This window comes from Somniosus microcephalus, chromosome 4 (assembly GCF_052327205.1).
Source record: "Somniosus microcephalus isolate GS21.2 chromosome 4, FLI_Smic_1.0, whole genome shotgun sequence".
Taxonomy (NCBI): domain Eukaryota; kingdom Metazoa; phylum Chordata; class Chondrichthyes; order Squaliformes; family Somniosidae; genus Somniosus; species Somniosus microcephalus.
The window spans coordinates 306271277-306286585 of NC_140990.1; the positions used below are offsets into that span (position 1 = coordinate 306271277).

At 40.2% G+C, this 15309-nt stretch overlaps 1 protein-coding gene across 5 annotated transcripts in view; it reads left to right on the plus strand.

Moving 5' to 3' along the window:
- The window catches only part of mbd5 (methyl-CpG binding domain protein 5), a 236049-nt gene that overhangs the window by 125176 nt on the left and 95564 nt on the right, over positions 1 to 15309 (plus strand). For all 5 annotated transcript variants that reach the window (XM_085986680.1, XM_085986681.1, XM_085986684.1 and 2 more), the window contains exons 3-4: positions 7851 to 7953; positions 12898 to 13078. In XM_085986680.1, coding sequence (XP_085842806.1) covers positions 7851 to 7953; positions 12898 to 13078 — 284 coding nt within the window. The remainder of the gene's footprint in view (positions 1 to 7850; positions 7954 to 12897; positions 13079 to 15309) is intronic.

A 15309-nucleotide genomic window follows, 5' to 3' on the forward strand; every position in this document is an offset into this window, starting at 1 on the left:
TTGATTAAAGCTTTGTTTAACGCTTCGACCAAGTGCCTAGTAGTTTTCTTATGTCACATTCCATCTGGACCGGGTGACTTGTTTGAGTGATGCCAACTTATTTAGCACGTCCTTTCTATTTTTATCCTATCCAATATCTCCAATTCTCCCTCGTCTACTGCAACATTAACTTCATTCTCTTTTGTGAAGACAGATGCAAAGTACTCATTCAGTACCTCAGGCATGCGTTCTGCCTCCACGAGAAGATTTCCTTTTTTGTCCCTAATCAGCCCCGCCATTCCTTTTAACTATCCTTTTACTTTTTAATATGCTTATAAAATATTTTTGGGTTCCCTTTTATGTTACCCGCTAATATTTTCTCATACTCTCTCTCTTTGCCCTTCAAGTATCCTTTTTCAATTCCCCCCTGCATGCTGTGTTCTGCCTGGGTTTCTACTGTATCCTGTACCTGACACTTGTCATTAAAATTAAACAGAAAAAGGAATTTTATCCTCTATTTCCTTTTGTCTTCCAGGGAGCTCTAGCTTTGGACTCTAAGTACTCGAGGACACATGCAATTATAATAGTAGTCTGCATTAAAACTGAGGAGAACATCAAACCTTCAGCTCTGATTTTAGAAACCGAATATATGTGAACGGTGGTGTGGTGGCACATTGCGCCAGTGTGCTCTGTTGCAGGAAAGGAGCTGCCAGAGCGTAGGACTGAAAGCAGAATTTTTCTTTGCGACTGTGAAATGTTACAAGTGTAAAACAGGAAGCAGTGGAATTCAAAATAACTTGAAAATAAAAATAATACCTATCGAGGTCCAGTATGATGCCCAGTTTATTTCACATGAGAGAGAATTTTACAACTCTTACTTTTGGGTTATTGTAAAATATTTTTTGGGAGTATTTAAACTATTCCCCAGTATCCACATTTGTGGGTGAGAAGGGACTAACTTACTAATTATACACTACTTGACCTAACGTAGTTCTTGATAAGTTACAGAAGAATGCACGGAGTATTTAGTTTTGGAGAACAGCGGGAGCCTGGTAAGTTTACTGTGAGGTGAAGCCTGAAAGAAGCCAAACATTTGGCTGACACCTTTGAGCTTCGAACTGGTAACTTCAGAAAGAAGAGAAGGGTTGAGCACGCTGCAGTGAGGAAGATGTTTCTTTAGAGAGCAATGTTATAAACCTGGTAACTGCAAACTTCAACTAAACCTGTAGTTAACAACCAGAGAAGAGCATTTCTAAAGTACTATTTCATTGCTTCTAAGATTATAGTGATTTGCTGTACAGTAGATTTCTTGACTTGTTCAAAAACTTTTGATGGCATTGGTGGGATTACCGAACCTGTGCGCGTTACTGATTAGAAGGCGTGCAAGACACCATCAAGATTATTTTTAATCCACTTCAGTAATTGAATACTAGTTTTATCTTCTTAACTAACACTTGTACAAATATTTTTGAAATATTTATTTGTACATTTCAAGATGTGTGCAAATGCAACAGCAATCGGAAGATGAAACAAATACATTAGGAAATAACATTCATGCAGTTCCTTTAAACTCTGAAACAAGATATTTTACTTGGTAAAAAGGTTTTTTTTTTTTTAATTCTCCTCTTTCCCTTCCACCTCTAGAAAGAAACAACTTGCTTTTATAGCACTTTTCATTTCCTTATCCAAAAGTGCTTCCTTATCCCGAAGTGCTTCACAGCCAATTACTTACATGGGAAGTGTAGTCACAGGGCACTTAGAAAATAATAATAGGATTGGGCAGAGTCATCACGGATTTATGAAAGGGAAATTGTGTTCGACAAATCTGTTGGAATATTTTGAGGTTGTAACTAGCAGAATAGATAAGGGGGAATCAGTGGATGTGGTGTACAGGAAACTTTGTGCTATCTGGCACCGACGGGACCGAGCTGTTGCCGTCCCATCAAAACTGCTGGACAAACCAGCGCTAATGTTAAAACATATGGAGCTTTTGAGCTCCGTATCTTGCAACAAACCCTACAGCTTCTAAACAGTCGGCCATAGCTTGCAAGCGTCTCTGTAGCTAATCAACAGCTTTAGCTAGACTTTGCAGAGCCTGACTGGTGAAAAAAAAGCAACGAAAAAAAAAAAACTTACTGAACCGACTCCTGAATTTTGCCGGTGGATCGAGCATTCCGGACAGTTAACCTCCGGATAAACCAAAGTTTCCTGTATTTGGATTTTCAGAAGCCATTTGATAAGGTGCCACACAAAAGGTTATTAAACAAAATTAGGGCTCATGGGATTGGTGGTAATCTACTAAAAGAAAGAAAGACTTGCATTTATATAACGCTTTTCACGACCACCGGACGTCTCAAAGCACTTTACAGCCAATTAAGTACTTTTTGAAGTGGAGTTACTGTTGTAATGTGGGAAACGCGGCAGCCAATTTGCGCGCAGCAAGGTCCCACAAACAGCAATGTGATAATGACCAGATAATCTGTTTTTTGGTATGTTGGTTGAGGGATAGATATTGGCCAGGACACCTGGGATAACTCCCCTGCTCTTCTTCAAAATAGTGCCATGGGATCTTTTACGTCCACCTGAGAGAGCAGACGGGGCCTCGGTTTAACGTCCCATCCGAAAGACAGCACCTCTGAAAGTGCAGCACTCCCTCAGCACTGCATTGGCGTGTCAGCCTAGCTTTTTTTATGTGCTCAAGTCCCTGAGTGGGACTTGAACCCACAACCTTCTGATTCAGAGGCTGAGACACAGCTGACACTAGCATGGATTGAGGATTGGTTAACGGACAGAAAATAGAGAGTAGAAATAAATGGGTCATTTCGGGGTTGGCAGGCTGTAACTAGTGGGGTACCGCAAGGATCAGAGCTTGGGCTTCAGCTATTCACAATGTACATCAATGATTTGGATGAGGGGACCAAATGTAATATATCCAAGTTGTGAGGAGGATGCAAGAAGGCTTCAAGGGGATATGGACAGGCTAAGTGAGTGGGCAAGAACATGGCAAATGGAATATAATGTGGAGAAATGTGAAGTTATCCACTTTGGTAGGAAAAATAGAAAAGCAGAGTGTTTTTTAATGGTGAGAGATTGGGAAATGCTGGTGTTCAGAGGGACCTGGGTGTCCTTGTACACGAATCAAAGTTAACATGCAGATACAGTAAGCAATTAGGAAAGCAAATGGTATGTTGGCCTTTATTACAAGAAGATTTGAGCATAAGAGTAAAGACGTCTTACTGCAATTATATAGGGCCCTGTTGAGACCACACCTGGAGTATTGTGTACAGTTTTGGTATCCTTACCTAAGGAAGGATATACTTGCCATAGAGGGAGTGCAACGAAGGTTCACCAGACTGATTCGTGGGATGGGGGGGATTGTCCTATGAGGAGAGATTGAGTAGACGAGGCCTATATTCTCTGGAGTTTAGAAGAATGAGAGATGATCTCATTGAAACATACAAAATTCTTACAGGGCTTGACAGGGTAGATGCAGGGAGGATGTTTCCCCTGGCTGGGGAGTCTAGAACCAGGGGTCACAGTCTCAGAAGAAGGGGTCGGCCATTTAGGGCTGAGATGAGGAGAAATTTCTTCACTCAGAGGGTGGTGAATCTTTGGAATTCTCTACCCCAGAGGGCTGTGGAGGCTCAGTCATTGAGTATGTTCAAGACAGAGATCGATAGATTTTTGAATATTAAGGGAATCAAGGGATATGGGAATAGTGCAGGAAAGTGGGGATGTGGTAGTAGATCAACCATGATCTTATTGAATGGCGGAGCAGGCTCGAAGGGCCAAATAGCCGACTCCTGCTCCTATTTCTTATGTTCTTATGTTCACTATTGTTATGTCGGCAAAAACAGCAGCTAATTTGCACACAGCAAGGTCCAGAAATGTTCCAAGGGCAGCATAGAGATGAATGACGTGTTGATTTTTTTTTTGCTGATATTGTTTGAGGGCTAAATGTTGGTCAGGAGATGGGGAGAACTCCCCAGCTCTTCTTTGAATAGTGCTGCGGCATTTTTTACATCCACCTGAACAGATAGATGGGGACTCGATTTAACATCTCCTCTAAAAGCTGGCGCCTCCAACAGTGCAGCACTTCGTCAATATTATGCCGCAGTGTCAGCCTACATTATGATCTCAATAGCAAAGTACTGCGGATGCTGGAAATCTGAAATAACAACAGGAAACCCTGGAAAAACTCAGCAGGCCAGGCAGCATTGGTGGAGAGAGAAACAGAGTTAATGTTTCAGGTGGATGACCTTTTGTCAGAACTGGGAAAAAAGCAGAAAATGGAAAGCAAGTTTGGGGGCTGGGAAAAGGGGGAGGGGATGAAAGAACAAAAGGGAAGGTCAGTGATGGGATAGAAAGCAGGAGAGATAGAGAGACATTGAGAAACATTAAGAGATATTCAAGGCAAGGGGAGGTGGAAATGGGGCAGGTTAAGGAAACCGAGTCTTGGCAGTCCTGAGTGGACTTCAACCCACGACCTTCTGACTCAAAGACGATGGTACTACTAATGAGCCAAGCTGACAATCTGACAAGTGTGGTTTAAATCAAGCAGACCAGTTATTTTACTCCAGGTCAATTATTTTATGCTTGACCAACATAAACTCAGGTTTATTCAAAAAAACAATTCTATAAATTAATGAATTTTCTAAATTCACTAGGATGCTATTTTTTATTCACATTCAAATGTTTTGAAACAAATTGATGACCTATTAATTTTAAAGTTGCTTTCTGTTTTTCAGCACTCTTGCCTCTGAGTCAGAAGGTTGTGGGTTCAAATCCCACTCCAGAGACTTTGAGCACAAAAATCTCGGCTGACACTCCAGTGCAGTGCTGAGGGAGTGCTGCACTATCGGCGGTGCCGTCTTTTGGATGAGACATTAAATCGAGGCCCCGTCTGCTCTCTTGGGAATGTAAAAGATCCCATGGCGCTATTTTGAATAAGAGTAGAGGAGTTATTCCTGGTGCCCTGGCCAATATTAATCCCTCAATTAACATAACAAAAACAGATTATCTGGTCAATATCACATTGCTGTTTGTGGGAGCTTGCTGTGCGCAAATTGGCTGCCGCGTTTCCTACATTACAACCGCGTCTACACTTTTTTTAAAGTACTTCATTGGCTGTAAAGCACTTTGGGACATCCGGTGGTCATGAAAGGTGTTATATAAATGCAAGTCTTTTTTCTTTGACTGGCATGTTTACTATATTTCTTGTCCTTTAACTGGATCTAAAAGGTGACCACCCAATTGTTACCAAAGATAATCCATGACACAATTTATATCCTTTTAAAATATGCTGTGTTTAAGCCCCAGAACATGAAACTACTGTGCAACAGCATTTGAATGCTTGACGTGGGAACGTAGAATTGAGGGGGAAAAGGTAGGTAGCAGTGAGGGGAAAAACTACAATTTCACAACTTTTCACCGACAAAGGACAAGCCGTTGAATTTGCCACGTGGTCTGTGTATTTGAGACAACGAGCAAGGTAAACGTTTTTATATAGTTGTGAGGCTGTGGGATGCACTACCGAAGTTATTGATTGAAGTAGAGACCCATGCCAACATTAGATAGGTGTTTGAAGGCAAGTGGAATAAAGGGCAAACATGTGGGATTAAGATGATTGCTCCTATGGACGATGAGCACCAGCTCGGACTGGTTGGGGCTAATGGCCTGTTTCTGTGTTTCTTCTTCTCTCTAATCTATATGTGGTCACTTGATAGCCACTTCCCATGCACCTTTAATTGTCTCTTCATCCAATTTTGGACATCTCCTGTTTTTTTCTGTGTTCTTCCTTTCTACCCATGATCCTGTTGCTCTTCCAAAGTAAAATTGCCATTTTAATTGTGTGTAACAATGACGACAGTGTCATAACCTTTAAATTACTGAATAGGCTCTATTAACAACATCTTGCATTTATATGGTGCCTTTAATGTGCCAAGGTGCTTTGCAACTAAACATGAGGAAAACTGATGCTGCGTCACGTAGTGGGGTTGGGAGAGGTGACCAAAGGCTCAGTTGTAGAGATGGATTTTGAAGATTTAAAGGTGGGAACAAGAGGCAGATAAATGTAAAGGTTATGAATAGAGTTGCAGAGAGCAAGACCGAGGCAGCTAAAGGATTTGTCACCAATGGTGTGGCCAAGGGAGGGAGATTGACACACGATTTCTGCTGCTACACTTCTCTCTCTTCCTTTAAGAACCCCAAAAAAGTTCTAAACTCTCCTTTGGTTCATACATTTTTTTTTTTTTTCCTCTCACCTCTGTGAAGCAGCTTGTGGCATTTTTCTGCGTTAAAGGCGCAATGCCAAGTTGTAGTAGTAGTTAATGGTAGGTTTTGCTTCACATATAATCACAATGATTTTGTGCTCTGAAGTTGGTAGAACAGTGGCTGTCATGAGGTCACACTAGCAGCAGTAGCAATCATTGATCTAATGTACACGCAACAATTTGGTTTGGTATAAGGCCAAGACCAAGCTCATTTTTGATGTTTCGTATGATTGCGACTGGAGTGCATTTTAAAGTTGTTCAGACAAGAAAGTGAACATAGAACTACAGGAAACTTTGTTATAGCCGGCACCGACGGGACCGAGCTGTTGCCGATCTATCAAAACTGCCGGACATACCAGCGTTAATGTTGAAGCATACGGAGGTTTTCATCTTTGTATCTGACAACAAACACTGCAACAGCTTCTAAACAGTCGGCCCGTACCTTAGAAGCGTCTCTGTAGCTTAGCAACAGCTTCAGAGAGACTTTGCAGGCCTGACTGTTAGAAGAAAAAAAGTCACGAGAAGAAAAAACCTAACAAAACGGCTCCTGATTTCTGCCGGTAGATCGAGGTTTCCGGACATACAACCTCCAGATAAACCAAAGTTTCCTGTACCAGCATCTGGAAATTTGAAAAAGAAGACTGATCAGCAAACGGGAAGAGTTCATCTAGCAAATGAGGAGGGAGTATTTCACTAATTCAACTTGCTTTATCTGAGGGTGAAGAGGGAATGAGATCCATATTTTTATGAAGTTGATAAATTGATGAACTTTAGTCTTTTTCTTATTCTATATACTACGCAATTCTGTTTCAAGTGATTTGTGCTATTTAACCATCACGTTTGAAGTTTTGGTAATTTTCCCTTTGTATTCTGCAGGCTTGACGTCTCAATTTTGTAGCCAGCTGTGTCCTCCTTTTAACTCTAACTGATTTAGAACTGAATGATGTTCGTCCGGTCCCATACTAAATTCCATTTGCCTACCTTCCCATTCTCTGATCTATTTCCCCATTTCCTGTGTATTGATTTGTTCATATGTTGTCCTTGCTTAAAATCCCTCCACCACTCCATTCAACCTAGCCTCTGCAACCTTCTCTATGTCCACACTCTCGACTTCCAATCTTCTAACTCTAATCCACAGCATATTAATCCTCCTCCACTGGTGGCAGAGCTTTCAGTCATTTCACCCACATTCTGGAATTCTCCCCCCAGACATCTCTTGCCACCTTCAAAAAAAACTCCTCAGCACCTACTTTGACCACTTCCACTAATTTGTCTGGTCCGATCCCCATTTTGTGAAGCACCATGGAACACTTTGATATGTCAGGAGTTGCTACATAAGTACAAGTACACGTTGCTATTTATGACTTCAGTGCTGTGGTTCATTCAGTTGAAGCATCTACCTTATTTACTGATAATTTGGGGGGGAAAGATTAAATCTGGTATCTCGTACAGTTCTGTTCAGATGTGACAGCGCGCGTACAAAGAATTTCATGCTAGCATTTTGATTATTAAACTGTTGAACTAGCTCATCATAAAACTCTAAATAGTAACTTTTATACAGCACTTTACAATATCTTTGTTTTTCCTTTTTATCTTTAGTCCAAGTGGCTCAGTGTTGGCCTGTGTCGAGCAAGTTAAAACATATCTACTTACCGATGGAACTTGCAAGTGTGGCTTGGAGTGTCCTCTTATTCTTTCAAAGGTAATAGGAAATTGGAAACATTCCTCATCTTTGACAGCTAATCAGATGTATTTATAATGCAATAACTTTACCAGAAAAGCAAGAACATTTAATTATTCGTCACATAAACTGTAAACATTGTATATATTACGTACCACAACTGTGTGTCGAAATAGACTGCAGAGCCTCCTCTACAGCCTGCCTGTGTAGTTCAGATAATTGGTCAGATCAGGCAGAGTATTTGCATGTAGTCTCCTAAGTTACTGGATATGGTAGATAGAGCTATTTTATGATAAAAGTACATTGTTCTTCCAACATTCTATCCAAAATGCATTTTTCATATTGACAGATTTATAAGTAAGTTATAAAAAAAAAAAATCTTGACTGAATCCTCAGTTACAGCAGGAAGCCATGATGGGAAGGGAGGGGATAATTGGACAGGGAGGCCCTATCTCTCATTGCCACAGCACTTAGCTGCTAAACGTTGAACAGTTTTGATGATGCCCATGAAGGCCGGTTAGACCATCCAACTCTCCTGATCAGGGAGAAGTTCAAAAATAAGACTCACTTTTTGTGAATGAACTGTTTACATTTATCCATGCAGAAAATGCCATGCTCACAGCAATCTGAGCAATCCATGGTAACTTTCATTGTATGTTGATAATTCTTCATTCAATCTGCACATAGAAATAGGAGTTTTAGTTCACCCTTGATGGTGGGAAAATATCAGAGGCACACCATCCATTTAAGAAATTCATAACCTTTTATCATTTTGTTTATAAGACCTTGTTATTGAACTGAAGTCTTGCTTTCCTATTGTTGACAACAGTTGATTGCTGTCTATACATTAATTAAAGTATTTGTTTTTGCCACATTTTAGTATTTTACTACACTATGGTGTTTTACAATGTACATTTCGCTAGTCCTTTAAAAGTTTTTCAAAAGTTTATTGAGTTTTTAATGAAGTTCTAATTTCAAAAATTACTCATTATCTCAGTCAGTAGACACTGTATATTTGCTCCATCAGTATAAGCCCCAGGTTTCAATTGGCAAATCTTTGGTCTTGGCTCATTGTCAGCTTTCAGCTTCAAGATTTGCTTCAAATGCCTTAGAACCTTCCTCATGACTGATTATATCAGCACCTGTTTCCTACATGTCATGACTTCCAAAACTGTAGAACCTGTCCCAAACCGTACAGAAGGGCATATAATCATCTGATGTGTTGGAAGGTTGTCCTACTGACCAGAATGTCCAAGCATGATACTTCAAAATGCAAAGAGTCCCCAAATCTCTGACGCTTCCAAAAAGCATAGCTCCAGGTCCAGGAAGAAGTTGGATTTGGGTAGAATACACTCCCAAGAGAGAGAGTAGCTGAGTACTGTCACTTACTGACTATTGGGACTAGAGAGAAGGCATTGAGCTCCTTCATAGCTCACAACCTCCAGCAAAGTCACAAACCTGCTGAATCTCAGTTCCTTTTCAGGACACCCATGACTAGAATTGGAAGTGTTCAACCTGTGGTCCTCTTAAGTTCTAAAACTACCTTCCTTAGGGAAAAAGAGCAAGTTGGAGCAACCATGTTGGCATTCAAAAACTGCACCAAGCGCAGTTCTTGCCTTCAAAGCCAAGCAGTTTTTCGTTGGATTGGAGGGTGAATTGCAGACAGCCAGAAAATAAAGTCTGCTTTTAGGTCAATGCAGACTTCAATATTAGTAGAAGGTCTAAAGGATGGGACTGCAGCCTACAGTTTTTAAGTGAGTTGGGCCGCCTTGTTTGATACCAGATAAAAACATTGTTGAGGAGGGCTGTCTCCAATTTCTTGGGATTCCTCAAAATTTAGTGAATTTTCTCAAAAAAGACCAGAGCGCCTTTGCCTAACATAGTATGGAAACAGTTACTTTCACTGGGTGTAGACGAAGTTTCCTTAAGCCAGAAAAATTTAGAGTTCTAAGTGTTGACATAACCACAGACATTTCAGGTGATGCATCTTGGGTAATGCATACTTTCATGAAAGAATTCAAGAGCCCATTATACGATTCCTGAGGTTCAACGTGACAGGAGTATAGCTACAAATAAAGCCCTTGAATTTCCTGCATGGACGCATCCCAGAAGATAGACTCAAAAATGCATCCATTCTCCCAATCTCAAGATACGCTGCAATTCCCTGTCCATCTAATTAGAATACGCGCAAAAAATGGGCGTAAACAATCGTACTTCATTGCCTGTAAAGCGCTTTGGGACTTCCTGAGGTCATGAAAGGCACTATATAAATGCAAGTCTTTCTTTATTTCCTTAAGCTTAAAATTGAATTTTCAACTCAGCCAACCATCATTCATGCACATTAGGCACATGTATTGAACAAACTTTTCAGTTTTTAATGTGACTTGTATACTTACGCCATAAAAAATATTTTAAAAGAAGCAGAAAATGCAGTGCCGGTCTCTGAGGATATTTTTTTTTTTTAAACACTCAAAAATTGCAATAAAACACCAGAAAAATGACTTGTTTCCTGCTGTGGCTGAAAATCTGGCCTAAGTTTGAGAGCCTCTGAGCAAGCGTAATTGCAGGAAACTCATATGTGAGGCTCTGTAACTTGGGGTGTGGTCAGTTTTATGGGTGGAGATGTGTTTGGACAGAAATCGATAGACGGCCACAAAGGTTAGAGGAGATTTGAGCATGTTGTAGTCATTCACTTGCATCCAAAATTCCGCTATCTGTTGAGCCACATAATTAACATGCGCCCATGATGTGCATATCTCTGGGTGCAAAAATGGAGGAAATTCAAGGCCGCAAGCTACAGAGTACCTTTCTGTCGTAGCAGAATTCTCAGCATGAGGTACCTGCATGTCTGCCCTTCTATTGATGATCAAAGCATAGGCAACCCCTCAACAGGTGTTGGGCTTTTTCGAGGATGTAACATTTACCTGGACCTGATCCTGATCGCTTGTGCTGAGCACTCCAGAGTCTTCCAGCTTAAATGCTTCCACCTCAAAGCGAGATTCAGGCTCAACTTTACATGCTACGCCAATAGCAAATAGCTGAAACCCATATTTTTATAGTGCTGGCACAAGGCTCTTCATAAAACCACTAAGTAAAATGTGTTCACACTATAGCGTTGATGCACATTCCATTATCAGAAGACAAACTCACCAGGAGGTGGGGATTGCCTAATACGATGATCCAAATCATGCAGTGAAAATGGAGGCTTCAGCCTCTGCCTCCATTTCCTGCTGGCGACCAATATCTCCTTTAGAGTGACCTATCTTCCTTGAAACCCCATGGATAAAGGTGAGACTGAGTGCTCATTAGATGATGAGACTTTTCCTGTCCAGCATTGAGAGAGGGTATTTAGAAGAACCTCCCCAGTTGGAGGATTGAGAAGAGGCTCCTCAGTTGGAGGATCTCGAGAGAAGCCTCATCAACGAATAGGTCCAACATTATGCATAATTGTCCTGCACAAAGCAGTCCATTTCCTTGTAAACAAGTGAGTTTATCCAGAGATGCATCTGATGTCAACCTACAAGAGATTGTTGAGGATCTGAGGCTGGAATCGAGACATCTGGGCTAAAACTCACAGCTTGTTGATTCCTTTTTCTTTCCTAGGCCACCTTCCACTTTCCCTTTTTAACTGGGAAATCATTGTGATTCTGATGACACTTGTACATTGTAGTCCAAGCAGCGATCAACTCCACCAAAGATTCTGTGACACTATTCAAAAATAGGTCAAGAGAGTTCTCCTGGTGTTCTGGACAATATCTATCATGCAACTTTAAAAAAAATTACCTGGTCATTAATCTCATTACTGCGGAGTTCTCGCTGAGTACAAATTGGCTGCTGTGTTTCCCATCATTACAACGGTGATCACACTTCAAAAGTACTTCATTGGCTGTGAAGTGCTTTGGGACATCCTGATGATGTGAAAGATGCTACATCAACGCAAGCCTTTCCGTTTTCTGTCTTGATATATTAGTATTTGAGATACTTTCACCGAGTGGTGTTCATCGTTGGATCAACATTTTAGAATTGCCTACCTAACACCACTGTGGAAGCACCATTATCACGAGGACGACACCGGTTCAAGAAAGCAGCCCACTACCACCGTTTTAGAGTAACTGGGGATACAGAATAAATGTAACTTTTTTGATGTTGTCTATATCCTGAGGAAATTTTTTTTTAAAGTTAGCTTACAGAACAGCAACCACCACGAAAGTTAGAATTCAATTTACTCATGCTGTGGGTGCTTCATGAGCCAAGTTCCTCTTCAAATTATCTGCAAGAAAGTACTTGAGATATACTTTCACCAAGCATCATTGTTTATATCTTAGAGCTCAGATTAACTAGTGCTTTGGTGTAGCTGTACTACAAGTGTGCCTGAACACTACCAACTTTTGTACTGCTTTGGTGTAATCCTAATTGTACATGGAAGTTGAACAGACAAGGAAGAATATTAGATTACATAGTATAGAAGTGGTGGTCTTCACTTTATTTTAAAAAGTTTAACCTCCACATGCAAAGCTACCATGCAAGCAAACTGTTGATTTTTTTCCTCTGACCTGGTTCCCTTTAGAGCAACTGTATCAATTGTCTTTGTGGGTAACTGTGCCAGATCTGTCTCCATCTGTTTTTACAGATTGTCCGTATAATTCCACTTCAGTTGATTAATACACAGGCTAGCTAGATTTCCCTTAGCCAATAAGAAGTTGTCAGCTTGCAGCAGTTGGTTAAAAAATGTTTGTATGTTGAATCACTCATGTTGCTTCCAGCCTCTGATGAAAGAAAACTAGGGTGTAGTTTTGCACAAGAGCACATCTGCAATGGAGTGGGGCAAGATTGCCTGAATGGTTGTTAAAGGTTGTACATGAAATGACGGTGTCCCTAAGTAATTTACTTTTGAGGCCAACAGCAATTCTAACATTCATGTTGTAACTGACTGTAGTAACAACAGAAGTGTTGTCCTGTTTTTAGGTCTTCACTTTTGATCCTGGAGCAACTGTCAAACAGAGAACAGCAGAGGATGTCAAAGCTGATGAAGATTTGACAAAACTTTGCATCCATAAACGGAAAATCATTGCAGTAGCTACACTACATAAAAGTATTGAGGCACCACATCCTTCCCTGCTTCTAACCAGCCCAGGGGGTGGAACAAGTAAGTTTTCAAAAACTGAAATATTATCCAGCTCTTTTAGGAGTGAGTGTGATTGTGATTTACATTATCCAAAAGCTACATAGTCCCATCATTTTACATTTTCACTTTTTAATATTACTCTGTGCCTTGAGTGATATTTTAGTTTATATTTCCAAAATACAATCTGCATTGCTGTCAACCTTTATTTTTAAACTCCCAAACATGTAATATTAATAGCTGACACTAAAGCTAAAACGTAAAATGAAGATTTAAATTGCTGTTGGTTTAAAAAAAAAGTGATTGCTGCAGTTACACATTTTCACCTGTTTGGAATTGAAGAAAGCTCTGTTTGTATTAGTTTCAATCAAAGTATGCTTAAGTCTGAGATGTTGCTTACTATAGCAATAAGAATATTAACCCCATGGTCCAGATTCTGCATGTTTGAATCCCAGGTTTGCCTGACTTTGAACATTTTGAAATTGTTTGTTAATTTCCATCTGTTCTTGGCCACTAGGAGGAACAAGTGACAGCAAAATGTCTCTTTTTTTTAAACATTTGTTCTTGGGATATGGACGACGCTGACAAACCAGTATTTATTGCCCAACTCCAGTTTCCCTGAGGGCATTAAGAATCAACTGCGTAGTGAGTGACTGAAGTCGCATAAAAGCCAGATTGGATAGTCGTGGCAGGTTTGCTTCCTTGAAGGACATTAGTGAACCAGTTGGGTTTTTACAACGATCCAGCAGGTTTTGTGCTCATTTTCTGGTGCAAACCCACAAGTTAACAGATTTATTGAATTCATTTTCCAGCTTGCCACAGTGGGATTTGAACTCACGGCCTCTAGGATAATCACTAGGCTATTGTACCCAAATTGACGGATGGGGAGGGGGTTATGAGAGAAAGCAGCAGCTGGTATTGCAATATGCATTCAGTGTTGTTGACAGATAAGGGTATGGGAATATCTGTAGCTTGTTTGTCCCACTGTCTGCTAAAGGAGGTTCTGTTAAGGCGAGTGACCAGTGTGATATTACAGGAAAACCAGGAGGGAGGTGATTATTTATACTAAATGAGATTATTTATACTAAATGATATCTTTGAAGCCTTGATTTGTGTGGTTTTTGTAATCTAGTTTCATTTCCAATTTTAATTTTCTAACCGTTCCATTGTTATAAACTTTGCAAAATTGAAAAGAATATTCTAAGTGAAGTTACCTGATCATGATTTTTTGGGGGGCGGGCTGTATTTAACCTTTGTCAGATAACTCCCATTGCTGCCACAAATGGGAGTTTTTCATTGGCCATTTATTTCACTGACATGCACTTTTTACAGACCTTTTGACTATTGCTCTGTTCTGGCTACTTAAGCAAAATACTGTGTTGTGTATTTTCTTTCTTTTTCTATCTAGTTTTTCTTTTTTAATGTCCCCCTCCCCCACTCCTGAAAAGAGTAACTCATGTTTGTGATAGTTCCACAGGAAGCAGCTGCAGCCATCCAGTTCCTCAACTTAAGTGGTCATTCTTCATGTGTAAGCTAGCATAATAAATGTCATAGGATATTCAAGCATGAGGCCGTCACATCCAAGCACAACCCTGCCCTTACCTGGTGCCTATGCACCCACGCTTCCAACGGGAATTGCTGTCTAACAATCATGAGTGAGAATTGTAGCTGGTTTTCTTTCTCCCAAACCTCCCCCTGCACCCACATTTCTTTAGCTTTGAAGCCAATTGTAACACCTCTCCTCCCCATCCCCTTTGCTGGAATAGACTCCCAAAGAAGGAAATTTATTCAGAGTCAATTAAAGGGCACAGGATCAATCAGGATTACATTAATGCCAACCCCACCGTCTCATAAATTGAGAGAAACTCTTTATATAAAAAAAAAAATCATGAGATTTGGTAAGAAATCATGAGTTGCTGTTTGTTTGGTTTAAAAAACTCATTAATGGCTTTATTTAATCTTTAACAGGTCACACAGCACTTTGCAAAAATTATACTACTGCATCAAAAAATGCTTTACAAAAAACGTTTTAAAAATCCTACCCATTATCATTGGGATAAACTTTCATTAAAAATCAGGTATCTTGCGATTAATTTGTGAGTGTTGTATAGTCTTTTCTTCTTGGGCAGTAAGTCTATGTAATAGATATAGTCTATGTAATAAATAGCTGCAGTTATTTGGATTTGACCTTTTTAGAACAGACACAGGCCAGGTTTGCAGCTAAATAACACAAACGTGCTCCAGAACTGGCACTA